Raw genomic sequence first — 20,536 nt, 5'->3', positions numbered from 1 at the left:
TATCACCTAGATAATTGTAGCATAGAGGCTGATACTCGTTTTCTGTTTATAAAACTCGTAGCTCACATAGACCAGCAGGTTATATCTGGGAGGGATGATTCATACTTCTTGTTTACATATTTCCAGGGATTAGTCTGCTCTAACAACTTGTTTGTGCATCATGTGAGATATACCCAAGGTCTTTATAGTTTTGGGTTTCTTTTAAACAGAAAGCTACCCAGTACAGATTGCAGTGTAGCAGACAAACTGGCAATTTTCCTTTCTATGAGGGGGTGGTTGGGTGGAGGTCTGTCTTGCATGAGCCATCTAGGAGAAATTTTGCATTTAATTATTTCCCTGAAGTCATCCAAGTAGGATTTATGCTGTAGCTATCACACAGTGAAAGAGAAATGGGAGGTTTTAATAACCTCCTTTTTTTGAGATCTGAAAAAGCGAACTGACTTGTTATTGAGGTTGGTTGTCTTGCTCTTCAGAACCCTTGCAGGGAGATAAAGGGGAGATAATTGCCTCAGTCTTTTCCATGAGGACACTTCTGTTTGTCCTACTTCACTATAATAAGATGAAAAGCATAACTATTAACTATTTAATACCTGATACCATCAATGTTCTTCGAGTTTTAACAAGCAATGTTAGCATGACTAGGTCACTATTACAAGCATGGGCCATTTGACTGAAGACTTCTGCCTCAGAATGACAATGGAACACTTATGCTTTGGGGGAAGTGGAACAGTCATAGGGTCCCAAAGCCCTGAAATATTCAATATTTTGCACTGAATACTGCTGAGTAATAAGAATTAGGCTTAGAAACATTTTAATATTCTGCATGGCTTCCAGTTGACTTGTAATGTAGGTGGAACAAATTATTTGGCATGTAGGGAAAATTAGTTCATGTTCTTCCTGAAAACAAGTATGTGTGTATATTTTCATCAGTGTGTTGCTTTAAATAAGCCCTTCTAACAATAGAGAAAATGTAACCTCTGTGAGACATTGTACAAGAATTGAGAGGGGAAGTACCGAAATGTCCATGAAGTGATGAAGGCTCAAAAGTTGACCGTGAGATGATGAATCACCACTGTAGATATGTTACTTCAGAAGGTCATTTGGCCCAATCTTTCATGGGAGTGGGAGCCTGTATGAGGTTGTGACCAGTCACAAATTGCAAACCTCTTGTGATGGAGACCACTTTCCTGGGAAGGTTGTTCCAGTGGTTATTTGTTCTCACTGTGAAACAATTCTTTCTTATATAAAGATGAAACTTCTCCTGGTGCAACAAGTGCAAAGACAAGTGTGAAATCCTGTACTGGGATGAGTTAACCAAAGAGCCGAGTACAGGCTGGGATCTGTGTGGCTGGGGAGCAGCCTTGCTGACCTGGGGTCCTTTGCACAACAAGCTGAATGTGAGCAGAGCATGGTTGCAGCAAAGTCAGACTGGAACCTGAGCTACATTCACAAGGGCATTACTGGCAGAGGCAGACATGTGATTATCCCTCTCCACTCAGCGCTGGTCAGGGCACATACAGAGTGCTGTGTCCAGTTCTGGTCCCTCCAACTTAAATTCAAATATTGACCTTTTTTATCTAGCTAGCTACTATCTAAAACCCCCAACCATAATATGTTACAAATGTCAAAATGTAAAAAGAGCAGCAGTTCTATAGTATGCAATATAATTGTATAATTGCCCTGCTCAGGAAGGGGCAGACCCAACATTCAATGCTACTTCAAAACAACACCCTGTGTTTCCTTCAGTCTGTAAGGTCATAAGAGCAAAATGATTTTGAAATCAGTCCTTTCTAGCACTTTGTAGAGAGTTCTGGCTTAAAACTAATCTTGGGTAAAATAAACTTCAGAATTCTTTTTCTGATTTATGGGTAATAACTACTGTAGGAAAAATATAGTGGATTTTAAAAGGTCATGGAGTCCAAAGACATCTGAAGGAAGTTTTCAAAACTCCTTTTCCTCTGCTAAGTTATCTTCTTAATGTTTTTGCCCCACATTGGGAGTCATTGTTGTTTCATGCATTTGTGAGATAGGTTTGCAGTACTTTTATTACTCAGTTCTTGGCACAGCAAACTAAAATACTTTATTTTTTATGAGGTAAGGAACCTAAAGCTTACTTTTTTCCTTTAGTAAACTTTTTTATTTTGCTCTTGTTTTGTTTGAAAAATGGAACATGGGCTGAGAGGAGAGTTGTATCTGCACTGCAGATATAGTGGGGGAATCTGTTTAGTGTGATCACTATGTAAGTCCTTTAATGTGATTTTGGTTTTAACCTAATTTCTCACTCTCTGAAAACCCTGCTGGGCTTCTTGCCATGTTGCCAAATAATTGAAGCTCTGTTTAGCTGTTGAAAACTCTACCAACAGTAGTTGCACAACAAATGCATTTTAAACACTGTAGCTTTCTTTTTTCTTTTTTTTTCTTTTTTTTTATTCTTGTTTTGCTAGCCCTTTCTCTGAGCAAGTCTGCCCTAAAAGTGATTCAGAACTAGAAGTTAAGCCTGCTGAGAGCTTGCTCAGATCTGAATCTCACATGGAATGGACATGGGGAGGATTCCCAGAATCAACCAAGGTAAATTTATTTATTGTCTCTAACTTAGTGAACTTATTTTGGCTTATCCAAAATTATGTCCTAGGAGAGGTTTGGAAATCTTGCCACTGTTCTTTAGAATGATTTAGCTGCAATGGGAAAGTAGCACCCTCTCGTGGCCGGCAGAGATTGGGCTATGTTGAATTCAGAAACTGCTCGGCAAATTATTCCAGAAAACCTAGCACTAAAAGCTTGAAATTTGGAATTTTGGTTAGAAACTGAAGGAAAAAACTTTAGAAAATAATTTCCTTTACCATCGACTAAGTTCTAGTTCATTCCAGAGAATTGTAACCTTGGGAGAGTATAAGTTGCATCTCAAGAGAACAGCTGGTAACAGAAGCCCTGACATAACCACATTTATGCTTTTTTCTTGCTATGGTTTGGTCAAGTCAGCACTTCCTCTATGGCAGTTTCTTTGCTGAACTTGTAAGTAAACTAGTATGAAATGGTGGGACATGTTTGATGTTGCTAAATATGTGTTTAAATTCTTTGATGGATTACTTGTGACTAGGACTTGGTACCATGAGTACATGTTTAATGTTTAGAATAGAATAAAACAAGCAGGTGAGTGAAAGGATTGACTAGACTTTTGTTTTTCAGATAAGCAAGAAAGAGAAACTGGAACATTGCAGAACAGCCACCATTACTCCATCAGAGAAGACTCATTTTAGGGTCATCCTCAGCTCTGATGAAGTTGAAGATGATGATGATGTGAAAGATTCTGTCTGTACCGTACTGAAACCTGAGCCAAGAACTCATCCTCTGCTTAAGCAGATGGATGGTAAAGATTCCCTCGCTTCTGCAATTGTAGAACCGCAAGTTCCTTTGCCATTAGAAGCTGATCATCATTCCAGAATGTTGGTGGACCCTTTACCAGAAACAAAGCCAACAGCAAAAACTGACTCTCCTTCCAAGAAGAAAGGTATGTAATAAAGCTGCCTTTAGTGTGATCTACCAAATTTGAGGCCATAGTGGAAAGAGTATAAATGGGCCTTTTCAGTTTTTCCTGTTTTAAGTCTTAGCTGACTAAAACTGTAATTAAACTCTGGAATTTATAAATGATACAAATAAGTCAGTCTTCCACAATTACATTTGTACTTAATGTGTCTGGATAACTTCATCTTGATAATCTTAATTGTTAAAATTAACAGGGGTACACAAGCGAAGTCATCATCAAGGACCTGATGATATTTACTTGGATGACCTAAAGGCTTTGGAACCTGAAGTTGCAGCACTTTATTTTCCCAAGAGGTAATTTTGAACTAAAATTCAGTGGATCTGGGGTGATACTGCAGTTGCATTACACGAGTTATTACATGTATTTTTTATGAGCCAGTTTTGATAACAAGAATTGGACTTTAGGTTTCTAGGTGTTTGTGGAGTAACCAGTAGTGATCTCATTGGGAAAATCTGTTTCTAGTTTAACAAGAAACACATTGAAAGATCACGTGGGAGATCACTACTGAGAGTTTTCATCTTTGTGGAACCTGTATGTTCTGCAGAGAGGGGAGTAAGTTTAAACTTCACTCTGTTTGCAGCAGTGCTCCGTTGTGCCATTTTGCTAGCTCTGGAGAAGCACACATGAGTTTGTTTTGCATACCCTGTACATCCTTTCCAACTTTGTTTTTAATATCAAAATCCCACTTCATCTTCATACATGGCAGCTCAGTCTCAAAATTCACTCATTAAGCTTTTTTTGAAGGAATTGAATCATTTTATACTACTGAAATATTCTGCAAAAGGATAACTGTCGTTGTAAAAATATAGCTTCATAATAAAGAAGTGTGTCTTGGTTTATGTTGAAACTAAAATTGTAAACTTTTCAGTACTTCAGTTCAAACTAATAACTCTGACCTTAGATGATAATGTGATTTCTTTTTATGTCACCTTTCTTTTCTATTGTACTTCATCCAAACACACACAGTGTTCTAAAAACATGAAGCAGGGTCTTTCTGGGTTTTTTATTCTACAGCTTTCTGGTAAAGATTGAGAAGCACAGTATTGTTCTGCAAAATTAGAATGTAGAGGATTTTTTTTCATTTAAATCCAATTTTGTTGTAATCAATTATTTCCCAATTTAGCTGAAAGTTGGGAGAACTGGAAACTGTCAATCTGCTACTATTATGAGGAATTGATGGGGTGTGTGTGTCTGGTTTTTTTATTTGTCTGGTTTTAAATTTATATTGTAAAAAGATGTAGAAATGCAACAGCAAGTTGATTTTATTTTTTTGCTAATAATCCTATCATCTGTTCTATATCTATACATTTTTTTCACATAAGTAAAACAGTTTTCACTTGCCTTTAGTGATTCTGATCCTGGCTTCAGGCAGTGGACAGAGTCGGACACCCTTTCTGGTTCCCAGTCACCGCAGTCTGTGGGAAGTGCTGCTGCTGACAGTGGCACAGAGTGCATGTCCGACTCTGCTATGGACCTGCCTGACGTTACACTTTCGCTGTGTGGAGGTCTCAACGAAAATGGAGAGATTTCTAAAGGTGCGTGAAAGACTAAAACATGAAAAGTAATAGAGCTCAGGCAGCTAAACAAATGAGGTGGCTTGAATGCTCTGATTTACTTCTTACAAAACTTGGCTTATTTCTATGCTCGTGTCAAGAGAAGAGGATGGATAATCATCCATTTTTCTAAAATTCTCAACCATTTGCCAAGCAGAGATAGAAGAATTTAACGTCAAATTAATCAAGGGCACTTGATGTCTTGAGAAGCTTTCTCTCTCCTTTTTTGCACATGTTTATCTGACTGACCACTCTGGTTTCTGGCTGCAATTAACTTGCTAGTCCTATATAAACCTTCAAAATTAATGCTTTTTTCAATTGCTTGATAATTTTTCTTCCTTTTTATTTTTTTGAGTGATTAAAAAAACTCCCAAAAACTTTAACTGTTGTGTTGGACTATCTCTTTGCTTGCTCTACTTTTCCTGTCCTAATTGTTTGATAACCTTTACATTTTTACCAGCTGATTCTTCTCTCTTAATGAGCTGACTAATCTCTCCCAGGCAGTCAGCAATAGGACAAGGGGGCACGGGCCTAAGCTCCGCCAGGGGAAATTTAAGTTGGAGATCAGAAAAAAATTCTTTACAGAGAGAGTAATCAGGCATTGGAATGGCCTGCCCAGAGAGGTGGTGGATTCACCATCCCTGGAGGTTTTTAAATGCAGATTGGACGTGGCACTGAGTGCCATGATCTAGTAAATGGATTGGAGTTGGACCAAAGGTTGGACTTGATGATCTCAGAGGTATTTTTCAACCCAATGGATTCTATGATTCTATGATTCTGTTTAATGTTGAAGTTGTGTGTATTTTTGAGGTAACTTTTGGGAGCACATAATCTTCATAAACATATATTACAATGTTTCTGGTATTACTTTTTTAATGATCATTCAGTCTCTAATGCATGAAGTGAAGTTTGAGTGCTCATTAATAAAGACTCAGAACACTCAGAACTGTTGGTAGCATAGTAGCAGTAATATTGGATTTGATTTGAAAAAAATATGTCTTGCTTGCCGGGATATTAAACTAAATTGTGGATTTCTGCAAACATGTATAGAAACTAGTCATGAAAATTCTATTAGTAGTTGCTGATAGTAGTTTTTCAAACCTGAAATGCTGACAACTTCCTTCACTTCCTCTTTTGTTGTATTATCTTGGCCCCATACCTACCATTATAGTTTTTGAAGAAAACTTGCTTAGACAAGCTTGGCTCTCTTTTTCCAGCCTGAAAACTGAATTAGTTCCTGCCTCCTCCTTATCCTCCCTCTTCTAATTTCTTAATGCTTGTTTTTGTGACTGTTGGAGTGGTGCAAGGCTTTCCCTCCTAAGGAGGAGGCAGTTACAAGACCCTTGACAGGTAGGCCATATTGGCATGTCTTCAGTAATGTTGCAAGATCAGCAAAGGCTCTGAAATGCCAGACAGATATAAACTAAACAGACATCTTGGTATTTTATATTACTATTTTTAATTAAAATCTGTTTCTATTGCAGAAAAATTCATGGAACATATCATTACTTATCATGAGTTTGCTGAAAACCCTGGACTCATAGACAATCCTAATTTGGTAATACGGATTTATAACAGGTACATTCTCCATATCATATAAATAGGCCATAGAAGATCTCATTTCAAATCTGCTCTTTAATGTGAGCACATTTCTCAGCTTCCATTGTAATTTGTGTTATTGACCAATCTGTTTGTCAGTCTCAAAGACAAAGATTTTGAAGTGAAGATTTGCGTTAAATTTAGCTTTAGCCAAAGTTCAGATTTTTTTTGCAATTGCCACTGATGTTGAATTTATTGACCTGTAGTCAGATATTGTAATATCTTATCAATAAATGTTTTAAAACAGGTATTATAACTGGGCACTGGCTGCTCCGATGATTTTGAGTTTGCAGGTGTTTCAGAAGAGTTTGCCTAAGGTAAATAGATAAATGTATACTTTATTTGAAAATTTTGTGTGTAGTAACACATTATTGTCCCTTTGTTTTTCTATACAAATTAAAAGCATGTCTAATTTTTCAGGCTACTGTTGAGTCTTGGGTCAAAGAAAAGATGCCAAAGAAGTCTGGAAGGTGGTGGTTCTGGCGCAAGAGAGAAAGCATGACGAAACAGGTAACTGGAGACTTTTTGAGCTGGTAAAAGATGAAAAAATTGTAATTTGTGGAAGCGCCTCAGAATGCTGCTCATAGAGCTCAGTGTCACTGATTGCCAGCTGAGAGTTACTCAGGGTTGCAGTAGCTGTAGCTGCATCTGTTTATTTAGCCTTAAATACTGCATCAGTATTTGATGTTACTAGTTGCTTCAACAAAATTTATTGTATTCAGCTGTTGCACAATGTTCTTAAAACTCTTCTAAGCCATGAGCAGTTGTAAGAGCTACACTTCAATCACTGCAGTATGTTATAGGAATATGCACACAAATAAGTAGGTTCTGTGCTGCGTAATAGATTTTATGCTAAGAGACCCCCCCCCATTTTAGACTAAATTAAGCTTTCTAAACCTTGAGTATGGACCTTAAATTTACTTGCCCACAAAAAAAGTGAATTGTATAAGCTTAGAGGTTGACAGCTCCCTTAATGCTAAATTAATCATGTTAAATTAGCAGCTCTCAATTTCTGGCACGCAGTTTTGTTGCCTGAAATAATAAAAAGGTTTGATGGTTCATTTCTTTGTGAGCATCCTTTTGATAAATAATTTGCACAATGAGCAATTCAGAGACAGAATATAGTTTATGGACTAAATTGGTATCTGTTTGCTTAAAACTATGAATTCACTCAGATCAGTTTAAAATGTTTAAAATGTCAATGTGTTCTTTATTATCATGCTGCTTTTTTAGATACCAGAGGCGAAAGAGGGAAAAACGGAGACACAAAGAGCAAATGAACTGCCAGCAACTATAAAAGAGCAAGTTAATAGTAGGTGTGTTCCTGTCTGAAGACTTATTTTGTGGACTGAGTAGTGGCTTCTTTTTTATTTTATTTTTCTTTTTTGAATGAAGAATTCAGTAGGAATGTATTGTGGGAAGAAACATTTTCCTGTAAGCTACTGAAGAGAAACCAGATATGTTTAGCAAAGAATTCAGCAAAATAATGGGGCAGCAAACACTGTAGGAACTACAGACACACTATAGTTATTTCCTAAATCCTATTGTGTTTACTTCTTAAATCATAACATAACTGACAGAATGAAGACATACGTAGTAACCTTTAGATGGGAGACTATTCTGCAAATATAGTGGTATTGTTTCTGAGGTATTGTTTGTAATTTCTTTTTTCTTTTGTGAAAGCCTAATATTGTATAAATAATTTAAACCATATGGAATTTTTTGTAACATTATATAATTGAAACAATAAAATAGTGTTAATTACCAGGCACAAGCTGCCCACGATTGTGGTAGACAACTATCGGTGCTTAGCACAAAACTGTCCCATTCCAGGTAATTTATTATGCCTATTCGTGATCTCCCATGATTTTACAAAGATACTTGTAAGTGTTGGTGTCTTAAAGATTTAAAAAACTAAATATATTGTGATTTAATACTTCAGAGGATCTAATTGCTGTTTTTAATCTTGAAATCTCTAATGAGCAGGAAAATAAGTCTGTGAATAACCTTAAAAGGTGAGCTACTCCACTAACGTATCACCCACAGTTTAATTTACGTAGAAACTGTGGCAGCTTTTTTTATAAACCAAGCACTGTTACCTATTCAGTGTCCCTTTTCATCTGCAGTTTACCTAATTCATCAACATAGTATTAGTGACCACTTGACACTGTGTCTACTAAACCTGTCATGTGTGGAGCCCGCTAGGAATAGTAATGTTTAGAGCTCCACCAGTACTGGCACTACAAGTCTTGCTTACTGGCATATACTGGCTTTATCTGGGCATTCACTCTACCATGGACTTTGTTATCTGTCTGATAGTACCAAACCCTCAACATAAGTGCAAATTACTCTTGCATAAGAATCTCACTGTAAAAGAAGCATTTTCTGTGGCTTACATGTATTCTGGTTGATGTCATGTTAGACCACCAGAAGATGATTCTTCTAGTGATGAAGCGTCACAGGAGGTGAAGGAATCCCTGAAAATGGATTCTGCTCCAGCAGAGCATCCACCCCATGGGAATGTTCCATCTTATAAGAAGTCACTTAGACTGTCTTCAGACCAAATAGTAAGTGGCACGCCTTTTTTGTACAGAGGATGCTTCATAATCTCACTCTGATTCTAAGAGCTGGACCTTTTCTGCTTTTTAGAAGCAACTTATATGTACATTTTACATAGTAAAGATGGTGTTCAGATTACCTTGCTTGCAACAGAAAAAAAGACATGGGGGAATTTAAAATTTAAAAATAAATTTAAAATACTTTATAGTGAAAGTGTGTGTTTTTTAAGAATCTGTGTTTAGATTAAAAAATAGTAATTTCTTACAAAGTTGTATAATCAAACTTCTATATTAAGATGTGGCCAGAAAAAGGACATTGTTTGCTTCTGTGGTTTGGATATCCTGAGATCTGGACACCTGCTTAATACATCTGAATATCTGTCTAATAATGTACATTTAAACTGATGTGCAGTTTACTCACTGCATTCTGCTGTTAGTTCTGCTGCTGTCTGAATGCAGGATGTTAATCAGGGCAGAATTCTGAGGAAAGCATCCCCTAGGTAAGAACTGCTGCTGCATACTGTGGCATACTGAGAGTTCCAGCTGCTAGTAGTGCGGCAAGTCTACTGTGATAGCAAGAATTAAAGTGGCAGAGAGTAAAATATCTGCTGCTGTGAGCAGGTGGAGATGCTGTGGATGTTTAAATACATGCCAGAAGAATTATGCCAGTATTAAACCATGGTTCACTTTTTGATCAGTTAAATCAAAATAGACAAGGAAGAGTAGAGAGCCATTTTCTGCAGCTCATTTATGATTCTAAAAATTTTAGAGGGAGAGCATCTTGTATTTTCATTTACTTTTATTTATTCTAAAGGCAAAGTTGAAGCTCAGAGATGGCCCTAATGATGTTGTATTTAGTATTACAACCCAGTATCAAGGGACTTGCCGTTGTGCAGGAACAATATACCTCTGGAACTGGAATGATAAAATCATCATATCAGACATTGATGGAACAATAACCAAGTAAGTATCTTTGGTGGGTTTTTTCTTTTCTTTGATTCTTTCAATCTCGCTACGTTGATCCCACTCTGCTTTTCAAAATAAGATAAACTTTTTGTAAGATTGCTATTAAAGGATGTTCATTAACAACCATGAAAAAACTTGCTTCTTTTGATTTTAATTTGTACTTGCCTCTGCAGCAAGCTAGAAAATGTCTTTTAAAAGAATAATGCCAAGTTGATAATTTTTACCATGTGACTATTCCCTCTCAAAATTCCCAGGTTTAGCAGCCATAGGTTAACTTGGAAACTGACTTGTGTGTCCCCACTTTTGCAATAGTTAGGATCTTCTGCAGAGATATTTCTGTAAATACTCTTTGTACACACTGTGTGCATATCCTGAATATCAGGTATCTTTGATTTTGCTTTCAGGTCTGATGCTTTAGGACATATCCTCCCTCAGTTTGGCAAGGACTGGACTCATCAGGGCATTGCAAAACTCTATCATTCCATAAATGAGTGAGTATGTAATCTGTGAAACAGCCAGAGTTTTCTGGAATTTGCAGATTAATGGACAGAATTTGATATTTATTAATAATTATGCAGTTTATTATAATTTGTTGGTCTAAATGTTGGGAAGTAAGCTACTTCTGTTATTCACAAACAAAACTAAGTTCTTCCCCAGATGTATACTTTTACAAGAATGCAAGGCACCACTTTTACTAGTTCCCTTCTCAAATGCCTGATTCTGCATTTTATTTTTAAAAGCTATGTAATATTTTTGTGACTGCAAAAGAGAACTGTAATAGCAGTAATTTCTCAAACAATCGTGCATGTCTGTTTCCACCAACTGAGGTTGATCACAAAACCTTTTAGAAACATGGTACAGTTTAAAGTCACACTAAATTGTGTCCTTCCAATGCATAAATATTTTGTGTTTTATTGGCTTTGCTACCCAACTCAAGTGAATGTTCCTTATGATAGATTCCATGCTCTGGAACAAGACTAATTAACAACTTGCTACTGCCACAAAGAGTACTTTGGTGGTCTGGCTTAAATTTTCTGTCACAATTGTATTTCTGATACAAGCTGATGCAGTTCAGTAGAACACTGGAAAAATAATTCAGCAAACTGGCAATTTCCCTGTGCTCACCTTGTATCTGGAAGGACCTGCAGAGGCAGCCCCTGTGCCTTCTGCTTTGCAGCAGCAGTGAGGTACTTGTTTAGTTCAAAAGTGCTGTAAACCACACCCTTTTAAATGTTCTGTTCACCAAAGAGGCATATAGGCCTAAAATATTTATGTCCAGTGACTTAGGGCAAATTAAACCTACATACTTCCTTATCTTTCAGATTTGGTCCTTTGCTTAACAAACTGTTTTTCAAAAATCTAGGGAAGTCAGAAATTATCCTTGGTGCTGCAGAAGATCACAGGATGATCAACTGTTAAAAAATTCAGGATTTACTTAAAATAATTAACTTCTGTCTTTGTTCTTTAGTAATCTTTCTGCCCACAGAAATATATTGGGTCTTAGAACCTATTTTAGTCCTTTGTTCTGTGGCTAAATTTCATCTGTGGTCCCTTGTAGTCCATGGTAGATAACCTGAATGTTTGTTTTTTGTTGACGAGTTGTTTTGGTTTATTTGAGTGTTTGGGGTTTTTTTTATTCAGTGCATAATAGAAGACCAGTTTTGGAATTAATTTGCCAAATTGAATCAAGTCTTTGAAAATGCATTCAAGCCTTTTGTGCATGCAGTAACTATGTACAAATCTGTGTAACAGATGACCCTACAAAGTCTGCAGGAAAAATTTGGGAGTTTAATGAACGTTTGTTGTTATCCATCCTTCACCCTGCGCTGCAAATTCTGCCAACAACCCGAAAGGGGCAGGAGATCTGGCACCCATTACTTGGTGATGCAGATAATTTAAATAACTGCTGTAATTCTTCATGTAGCTGGGCTGAAAGAACCTGAATAAAACCAATGGGGCACTTAAGTAAACACAGTCTAGTCCATCTAATTGTGTCATCTCAGTATTACCATTCCTGTTCTTTTTGCACTTCCTGTTTCTCGGTTTTGATTGAGTCATGTGTTTAAACTACTGTGTGCCTTGCAGCTTCTTTAACAGTAGAAAAGTCTTTTCCTTGTGTGTGTGCAGAGCACTGCAATAAATCAGTACCTAAACTGGTGCCTCTGGACATTGCTATAATTGGGTACTTGCCTTTGCAAAGAAACTCTTCAGCAGGAATATGAACTAAGTTGATAATTCTTTTCTAGAAATGGCTACAAGTTTCTGTACTGTTCTGCCCGTGCCATTGGGATGGCAGATATCACCAGAGGATACCTACACTGGGTGAATGACAAAGGAACGATTCTCCCCAGGGGCCCTCTCATGCTGTCCCCCAGCAGTTTGTTTTCTGCCTTTCATAGGTAAGGATGTCGACTTTCGTACATCTGTTTTCTCCCCATTTCAGAGAAAGAAGCAGATATAAAATATTTGCCATTACAGCTGTAAAATAACATTCCACTCTGCACGAGGTTTACTGTTGAGTCTTGAGGTCCCTCTAGTGATCATTTATGAACTGTTTTGTTTGAATTTCACTTATGCATCTGTTTCTGTGGGCATGTTAGAAGTAGCTGCAAAACACAACATAGCAGTCCTAGAGGAGCTCATTTTCCCTTGTCTTTACTCCTCTAGTCCATGAATAATTCCTAAGAGGTTCTGTCTATCAGTACACTTTTGTCTTTTCACATATAGCTGAAAGGGTTGTAGTGCAGTGCTACTACACAAGATAAAGAGAAAAGAAGAAAAGCTGGGGAATATAGACTGTCATGCAACAGGATCTTAGGATTTTGGAAGTGCTCCATATGCAACTACTTACAGAGCAATATGGAGTTTAGGTATGGTTCAATTCAGTTGATCTTTTGGACTAGCCATATTCTACCTGTTCTTGATGGGAGGAACTAATAGTGGAAGTACTTTTTGGGTTTTTTGTTGAGAATGACTCATTTGTGGATAGCAATGACAGCAAATTCCATTAAGGTCATGGGCCTTACACACTCTTTTGTGAGAGACAGGAGTTGTAACCAGCTTATATGTACTTGATTAGATCTTCTGATTCACATAGTCATTTACAGTAAAAGCAGTTCACAAACTGCATTCACAGCTGGGAATTCCATCCCATTTATACTTCTTCTATGCACAGGTTACACGCCTGTGTTTTTTACTGTGAATGTTGGAAAACAGCAAATGTTTGATTGTCTCCTGTATCATTCTTGGAGAGCTTGGAGTTACCAATGTCTGTGCAACTACCACTGCTAGCAAGAGGAAATAGTGAGAATATAAATATCAGCTAAAAGGGGAAAGGAGGATGCCCTTAATGAAACTGTGACTTGGAATTTGACTGCTGAAATTTTATTTCAGGGAAGTAATAGAAAAGAAGCCTGAGAAGTTCAAAATTGAATGTTTGAATGATATCAAGAATTTGTTTGCTCCCAGTAAACAGCCTTTCTATGCTGCTTTTGGAAACAGGCCCAATGTAAGTCTGCCCCTTTCTAACTGAAGGGTTAAAATGCAGGAAGTACTTGAGAAGCAAAAAAACCAGGCTTTTCTTTTTGTATGTATGAAAATTTGAACATAGAAATAGTATACTGATGCTTTTATGGGTTTGGTCAGGAGAAGCCATGTGCAGATACCTTAAATAAAAACTGCTGCTTATATGAGAAAGTTTACAAAGATACATTAGTATTTTCAGAATTTTATTAAATATGTGCCAGCTTTTCAAATTATTTTTAAGCATTTTTTACAGTTTTATAACCTAAGGACATTAATGCCATGCTCTGCAGTCTTGAATCCTTTCTCCAATTGTTGTACAGTTTCTGTATTTTCTCTGCAGCTCAGTGCTACTGCAAGTGAGCAAGAGAGAGGGGGGAATTGTGGAAGAATATTGTAACAACACTTATTGTTGTGTGCTGTAGATTTTGTGCATGTTTGTGGTGCAAGGCTTGGGAATAGGAATTAAGTGTTTGGGAATGGGGGGAATATTTTATTATGGTGCCTGTGTATGGTTTGGTTTGAGGAGAGGTGGTGGTGTGTATTTTGGTTTTTGACTGTTTAGGGACTGTTTGAGAGGCAGTTGTACTGTACCCTTTTTGGATCAGCTTTTCTCCTTTTGATAAATCGTTGGATCATATTCAGTAAGGACATGTTGAAGCATGTGCTTTTGTTTGTGGTTTTTGCAGGATGTATATGCCTACATGCAAGTGGGAGTTCCAGCCTGCAGAATATTTACTGTGAATCCAAAGGGTGAACTGATCCAAGAACAGACTAAAGGAAACAAATCTTCGTAAGACCATTTTTGTTATTTCCACTAAAGAAAGTATCTAGCAGTCAGTTTACAAAATAATTGTATTTGTGACCATGATCTCCTGTTACATGTGTATGTACATAAGGTGCAAAACCTTATTTGCCAGAGAATTTCAGCTATGGATACTTGACTGAAACTTTTTAAAATGAAAACTGGCAAAATAAAATTAAAATTGGTTCTGCAGTAGTGGGGCCTTGTTCAGCTATGACTTTCTGGTCTAGACTTCCAAAGCCTGCTTTTGGCTCTAGCTGAACAGTGACTAGACTGTTAAATAATGTTGTTTTTTTTCTTTCGTATAGGTATTACAGACTAAGTGAGCTTGTGGAATATGTGTTCCCACTGCTTAATAAAGAACAGAGTTCTGCATTTCCGTGCCCAGAATTCAGCTCTTTTTGCTACTGGAGAGAGCCTCTTCCTGACCTTAACATGGATGAACTGGCCTGAAAAGTACTTCTCACCAAGAGATGGAATTTCACATTCAGCTACTCAATTTCAGTTTAAATGTGAAGAACTTTCTTAATGAAGATGATAATTTATATATTGGTACCGTAAGTCTTACTAAGGAAATCACTTTAACTTGGTTAGTTTGAAACAAAGAAAATGCAAAGCTACTGTCTTATTTTTTGGGGGGATGTGTGTGGGGTTTTTGTTTGTTTGTTTCTTTATTGCTTGTGTTTATTACCTGTTCTAAGGCACTTGAGATTGACCTGTCGTTGGTGGTCATGGTACGCAAGTGCTTCAGAGCAACGAAATGCTGAGGTAAAATGTGACTTTGCATTTCCATCAATACAGACCTTATTGTAAACATAGACTAATTTTTTTTAAAATTTGTCTTAATAGTATATTTTCTAAAATTAAGCCAAAATGTATATGGAAACTGCCAAATAGAATGTCAGACCTATTAATGAAAAAGGTGATTTGATGTTCAGATGGGTAATTAGGCCATTTTTGAAAGGAGCCAGAGCCTAAGACCAGTGTGCTCTTTCTCAGCTAAAATAAGGAAAACATATAGACCTTACTAGCCTGACAGACTCTGAAGACATAAAATTCCTCTTTAAATGTAAATATGCCTTTTGTCACATGTACAAGACTGTGCTTGTACAAATCTGCTCAAACTCTTTAACTGTGCTTATTACTTTTTTTTTTACATACAGTGTTTTAACTATTTCATGAGCTTGTTAAAATGAAAGTTGTCTTCAGACACTTGTCTGGCTTTTGTTGTTTTCAGGCTGAGCTGTGTCACTTTAAATTTCCATCAAGAAAAATCTTGAACATTTCTGTAAGAGTTGGGGAACTGGCATTTTTATTTCCTTTTTCAGCACAGATGTGTAGGCATGTATGTGTGTGTATGGTGTGTAGGCCAGTAAAATGTATGTACAGATTATATTCAGGGAATTGTAATACTAAACAAATTATGTATTTAATTTTTTTAATTGTCAACTGCAGGTCTTTCCAGAATTCTGTATTACAGATTTTCAAGGGCTGGAAGGAAATGCAACTCAATAGGGAGATTCCAGCTGTGAGAATGGTTAAATGTTGCAGAGCAGAATAAAACATTTTTCTTTTTTTCTTTTTATTTTGGTAGTTTAGTTTTGTTTTGGGGGTTTTTTTGTTGTTTTTTTTTAAGTTTTGGGTTATTCATAAACATCATGCTGGTCATTCCTCAGGTTCCAGTCAGAGCCTGCGAACAAATTACATTCCAGCTCTAGTGGTTATGAGCTGTAAAAGCAGCTACTGGTGTTTCTCCAAAAGTGCTTGAAGGCAAAGGTAGCTGCTTTTGAAGTTCGATGAATGCATTTAACCTCCTTTGGACAAAACTATGGTGAGAATGTGTCATTCCACGAGCCCAAAGGGCTTAAGGACTGCAGTGATTTAAACATCATTTAATCATCAGTCTTGGACTTTCTGGGTGCAGTCTTTCCTGTCACTCACTCCTTAAATGTGTTCCTGGGGCCATGCATTAAGGATCCTTCTGGGGGCAACATCCAGAATTTTTGCAGGCTCTGGAGCAAGCTGTTCCCTGTACACAGCTCCCAGTGGGAGCAGGGAAGGGCCAGTGATCTTCCCAAGGCACTTGTTTGGCTGCCTGCAGTGGTAACCTGCACAGGGCTGCTCTTCTCAGGAACAGCTTGGGCAGGCCCTTCTGCTTCAGCTGACACAGGCTGAGTGTAGGAAAGGAGCTCGCTCTGTTTCACTGCCTGTAAAAGAGTACATTTAGAGGATTTTTCACCTCTCCAGGAATATTTCCTTTCCTTTATCAGGCTGAGAGCCCTAACCCACAGTTCTCACGTAACACCGGCTAATGCTAGACAGTTGGTGAACTGCTCGAGGAGATCATTTTTAGATCACTCTGGAAATGAAAGGACTTTTTTTCCCACCTTATAAAACTCTAGTGTATTCCTGTATTTATAAAGCATTGGATAATGAGTGGAGACAACCAAAATAAACATGGAATGTCTTTCAGAACAAGAGAATGAGAGTGGGGAAAGAGCCATACCTGTCTGTCACAGTGTGCCATATATGTCAGTGATTTGGAAGGCATCTTCATTCTTGTACTGTGAGAATAATACTTACAGTGGTTCTTGGTCACCAGTCTGCTCAGTGTTTAAGTGGATTTCACATGATTGAACTCACACCATCTTTTGCTGCTTTTCTTTTTTTTTCCTTTTTTTTCTACTGTCAGAAGCTTACAAACATCATTCCATGTATTTTTTTCCTTTCCTTACCTTTGATTCCATAAGTTTCATTAGAACTGAAATTTTCATGATCACCAAGTGCTTTGAATATCAATGGGATTTGAGCTTTTAAGTCACTTAAATACTTTAAAATAAATAAATAAGAATCCAACATAATAAAGTATTTTAATTATGAGATTAAATATTCTATCTAAAGATTCTATTTTGCATAAAGGGAATGAAGCAGTCCTTTTGTGGATGTGAAAACTTTCTTTGCCATGCTTAACTTACTCTTGGTGGCCCTGGTATTACACAGCTTTTCCAAAAATGAAAGCGCTTTGGGAAACTACAGTGAGTTTCTAAATGGGACAGATTGTTACCAAGGCTGAGTCTTTCTTGGTTAATTTTTTTTAATGTGGTTAATTTCGTTCTCTTCATTTCAACTCCCTTCATGCTTTCAGACTATCATAAAGATAAGCTGTGGATTTCAAGGTGGGGACTTGAGCAAATGGTCAGCATGGACAAAAAATAACAGATATATCTCCAAATGCATGTACTTTCAGCTGGTAGAAATATGGGGGTTGTGTGAGTGTAGAGAGCTCCTCACTATGCTAACATGTCATTTTGCATTGTAGGAATGTCCAAAAATTGCTTAGTTAATTTTTTTTTTAACTCTGTAACAGCTACAGTTGCATATTTATTTTTTGATAAAATGTAAGTGTTGCTGAGTAGGGCAGAGGGCTTGTTCGGTTTTTCTAAATCTGGCTTGTATTTGAAGCTTTTCAGACTGTAAACCCTGTTTAGGGACAGAATATGGGGGCACTATATCTGTCATAGCATACCTTTGTCATTTGGGCTGCTGGGCACTTTACTGACTCTAGAGAAGACGTCTCGTTGCTATCAAACCGTAGGCTTGTGCTGCAATATTAATGTGAAGGGCGTAAATAAGAATTATGCATTAGCCTGTCCTTTGTTACCTTAGTTAAGAGAAGTGGCCTGAAACTAATGTTTGAGAGCAAGTTGTTCTATACTGATTTAAAATTAGCGCAAGCTAAATCATTCTTTCTGTGAAAGAGGAACTTCTAAGTGTGTGTGTCTGTAGGCACACGCACACCCCTGTTAAGACTGTGTTGTTGAAGATGCAGATCCTCTTAGCATCAGAACCTGTCAAAGGCTGAGTCAATAACACCTGTCTGGGACTAAATAAGGAACACTGCAATTCAAAACTTGTTAGTGATTTGGACATTACCCATTTCTATAATGTTTTAAGGATCAGCAATTAAAGGGGTACACATTACTGGATTTAATTTTTTTTTACTGTACCAAGCATGTTTGTACTTCAGAAGATTGGGCTCTCATTCCCAGCAGCATACAATTGCATGTGCAGTCTTGGCTCATGTCTCTTTAGTTTTCTGTCATCAGTATACTCCTAAAACCTTTCTTTTTTCAACTGGAAAAGTTTTAACACTTGTGTCAACTCTGTCATGGGACTTCTGAAGCAAACTCTGAATCCACTTATGGTAAAGACAGATGAGATTTCATGTTAATATTTCATACAAGTCTTCTAGAAAATGCTGTCATATGAATGAGTTGTTTAAATGATTGCAATTCAAATTCATAATGAACCATCAAAAATACATAATGAATTTGAGATGCCTTTAAAGTGTCACTTTTGCCTGAAGAAGTTTTCGTTTCCAAAGTTAAAATTTGCTAAATAAAATGGAATTGTTTGGGATTTTTTTACAGTGTTAATTACTTCCAGGTGAAAGTTAAAATGTTGGTTTATTTTGAGGGTGGAAAACTCTTCAATCATCTGTTTCATTTTTACCTTGAAGATGTGGAATACTTGATTGTTAAGCAACCCAATCACTAAAAAGGTAGTGTGTTTAAAATGTCAAATCTGTGATCATACCAATACAGTGGTTTTTGTTAAGACTGGACTGTCTGGGGTACAGCAACCCACACTTCAGTGCAATGTTTATTGATGTTTGGAACAATGTTATCACAATAAACAGATTTAAACTAAAATTTCTCTTTACTTTTTGTTTGGTAATTCCATTATTCTATTGCTAGTTCAGTGAACGTGGGGTTATTAAAATTGTGTTCATATTTAATGTGTAATTCAGGTTGCCAGGATTATGATACATTTGCTTTCTTTCTCACTTGGTTTACTTTTTTCCAGAGTATTTATACAGATAATAAAAAAATCGGTGTCATCCAATTTAACCTGTGTACCAGTACCAATAGTGGCTCATAACAATAATGAAAAGCAAACATGCACTTCTAATGTAGAATATCAGGTAGCAGAGGCACAACTTGGGAATGCACAAGCTGCCTTGAAGAAAATGTTGTAACTGCATAGTTGAGCCCTTGTGAGTGTGCCCTAACTGGAGTTTTATCCTAATTCCATCAAAGTTAACTTTCCTTTCAAGGCAGAGAGTGTCATCTTCCACAACAGTTGTTAGATTGTTTGAGGCAAATATTGAGAGACTGCTTTGAAAAACAGGCCTCAAGCTTTCAGGAGAAACTGATTTTCCTGGTCTCTTGCTGCTGTTGCTAAATACAACTAACTAGCAGCCCCTACAGAAAACCTGACTGTTCAGTCACCTGTAAAAGTACAACAGAACTGCATGAAAGTGTCAGCAGGGCCGTGCCTTTTGGTCCTTCTCCAGTGTTCACTTGTGTTGCTGTGCCCAGCACCTTTCCTTCTCCTTGTGCCTGGACACAGAGCTTACGTTGCTGCAGTTTTATCATCTCCTGTATTCCTGCCAGGTTTCCCCCATGACTGTGCTCGGACAGCACTTGCTCCTCACACCACCCTCTCCTCACTGCCCATCTTTCACTCCTGGGTCTCACTGGTTCCCTGCGTGCAGTGAGTGACTGTGCCAGTGCAAGCAGTACAAGGGTAGTATGTCCTTTGTCTGCCAAGCGTTTGGATCTGTTGCAAAAAATGACCTGGCATTGTTTCTCCTGTGTCCATCATATGCCTTCTGTGGGGATGATCTTGGTGGGCATTTTTTCTGTCTTGGAGAAACAGGGTTAGATACATAAAGAACAGAATGACAGCTCACAGGAACGGGCACTTTCCTCTGTGCAAGACAATTTATGTCAAACAATTGGTACACTGAGGGCCTGCAGCACTGCAGTTTTGGTGGGGAGTATGTGTAGATTCCCACTTATTGCTGGCTGAACTCTCAGACCCGGAGTGAGCTGAGCAGTGAGTCAACTGACTGCTCAGAAGGGTTTTCTGGGCAGAGGCCCCAGATGTGCTGTGTGGGTTCAGAGCTGCTGGAGGTTTCATTGTT

General features: G+C 37.5%; 1 protein-coding gene across 2 annotated transcripts in view; it reads left to right on the top strand.

Annotated features, from left to right (window-relative positions):
• The window catches only part of LPIN2 (lipin 2), a 45,104-nt gene extending 25,845 nt beyond the window's left edge, over positions 1-19,259 (top strand). For both annotated transcript variants that reach the window (XM_071554742.1, XM_071554741.1), the window contains exons 6-20: positions 2,445-2,568; positions 3,187-3,508; positions 3,738-3,837; positions 4,892-5,079; positions 6,582-6,675; positions 6,944-7,013; positions 7,117-7,206; positions 7,930-8,012; positions 9,119-9,263; positions 10,069-10,217; positions 10,625-10,711; positions 12,467-12,619; positions 13,614-13,728; positions 14,432-14,535; positions 14,856-19,259. In XM_071554742.1, the coding sequence (XP_071410843.1) occupies positions 2,445-2,568; positions 3,187-3,508; positions 3,738-3,837; positions 4,892-5,079; positions 6,582-6,675; positions 6,944-7,013; positions 7,117-7,206; positions 7,930-8,012; positions 9,119-9,263; positions 10,069-10,217; positions 10,625-10,711; positions 12,467-12,619; positions 13,614-13,728; positions 14,432-14,535; positions 14,856-15,000 (1,969 nt within the window). In that variant the 3' untranslated portion in view covers positions 15,001-19,259. The remainder of the gene's footprint in view (positions 1-2,444; positions 2,569-3,186; positions 3,509-3,737; positions 3,838-4,891; positions 5,080-6,581; positions 6,676-6,943; positions 7,014-7,116; positions 7,207-7,929; positions 8,013-9,118; positions 9,264-10,068; positions 10,218-10,624; positions 10,712-12,466; positions 12,620-13,613; positions 13,729-14,431; positions 14,536-14,855) is intronic.
• Positions 19,260-20,536: the final 1,277 nt, after the last annotated feature.

Source organism: Pithys albifrons, chromosome 4 (genome assembly GCF_047495875.1).
Source record: "Pithys albifrons albifrons isolate INPA30051 chromosome 4, PitAlb_v1, whole genome shotgun sequence".
Taxonomy (NCBI): domain Eukaryota; kingdom Metazoa; phylum Chordata; class Aves; order Passeriformes; family Thamnophilidae; genus Pithys; species Pithys albifrons.
The sequence above is the reverse complement of the archived record's forward strand: the minus strand, read 5'-3'. Positions and strand labels throughout refer to the sequence as shown.